The sequence below is a fragment of the Tuber melanosporum genome (genome assembly GCF_000151645.1).
Source record: "Tuber melanosporum whole genome shotgun sequence assembly, scaffold_14, strain Mel28".
NCBI classification, from domain to species: Eukaryota; Fungi; Ascomycota; class Pezizomycetes; order Pezizales; family Tuberaceae; genus Tuber; species Tuber melanosporum.
Genome location: NW_003298797.1, coordinates 107,948 through 109,095, shown reverse-complemented (window position 1 = coordinate 109,095; position 1,148 = coordinate 107,948). Strand labels below are relative to the sequence as shown.

At 50.8% G+C, this 1,148-nt stretch overlaps 1 protein-coding gene; it reads left to right on the top strand.

Moving 5' to 3' along the window:
• The first annotated feature begins 259 nt into the window (after nucleotides 1-259).
• On the top strand, nucleotides 260-1,148 carry GSTUM_00004605001 (uncharacterized protein). XM_052355719.1 has 1 exon: nucleotides 260-1,148. The coding sequence occupies exon 1, from the start codon at nucleotides 797-799 to the stop codon at nucleotides 983-985; it is 189 nt and encodes a 62-aa protein (XP_052211692.1). The 5' UTR covers nucleotides 260-796; the 3' UTR covers nucleotides 986-1,148.

The following is a 1,148-nucleotide window of genomic DNA, read 5'->3' as shown; positions in this document are numbered from 1 at the left end:
AGTATATAGATTGAGCTACAGCACCACAGGTCTGTTGTGTGCCATACGTCGTTGGACGACTAGGGGTGGTAGAGATCCAAGGATACAATGTTGAGCGTGACTGGTTTGGGCGCATGCACTGGACGTCATGCGCACCGGTGACTGGGTTTTCATGTTGTGTGGGTTTTCCTGTTTTCGCCGATTGTGCGCACCAGCTACATGTATATAAAGCTGAGAGCTTCCCAGTAGCTAGTACTGATGGTTGTCGTCGTTGTTGTCACTTAGCATTCATATCACACATTCACTTTCTACCACACGTCCATGCTTTGTTCCTGGTATCGGCGATTCCACGCGCGCTACACGTATAGTCATCGTCCTACGTACGATTGATCTATTACGTCTCGAGAGTGTTGCCATCACCTCGCTCCACCTGTCACGTTCTATCACCCGGCCAACGAGTCATAGGGCTTCTTTTATGTTGATAACAACTCTCAATGGCGATTCCCTATCGCCCCTCAGACCCCCCTCGCAATAACTCCGGCGTCCCTAGCGCCCCGAGGTCCGACGCCACACTCCACCCGCGCCAACCCCCAATGCGAGACCAAAGGCATGCCTTCGGACGGCTGCTCAACCAAGAGGAGGCTACCGTGTGATCGGCAAGCCGGACGGAAGGAATACTTCCGACCTAGATACCGCACTCGAGTATGCTTGCCAGTAAGCGTATTGTCGTTGACTTAGAAGCGATTCGTTCTGTATCGAACGTTAGGGAGTTCAAAGACGTGTTAGCTCGGGGAGGGGGGAACATTTGAAGAGGACTATGATCGGTGCTTCGAGTCGGATTCGCCGGCAGCTTGGTAGATGTAATCCTGTCATCTGCCGCCGCCCTAGCGGGCATTCCAGAAAACTATCGAGTACGAGTTGCCGAACTTACTATTTCATAGTGCTATTCGAGATTCCAATTAACCTAACAAAAACCGTGCCACTCATTCTCCGTGGTGTAAGTTGATGGATATGTAATCCCAGTAGGCATGTTGGTGGTTAGCTAGAACGGTCATGGTGATGGTTGTCTGTCCTTTTCGTGTTATGTGGGTTTACCCTGATGTGTGGGAGTTTTCCCTTCCTGTATTTAAGCAGGAGCAAATCGGTCATGGACCACTAAGTCGAACACA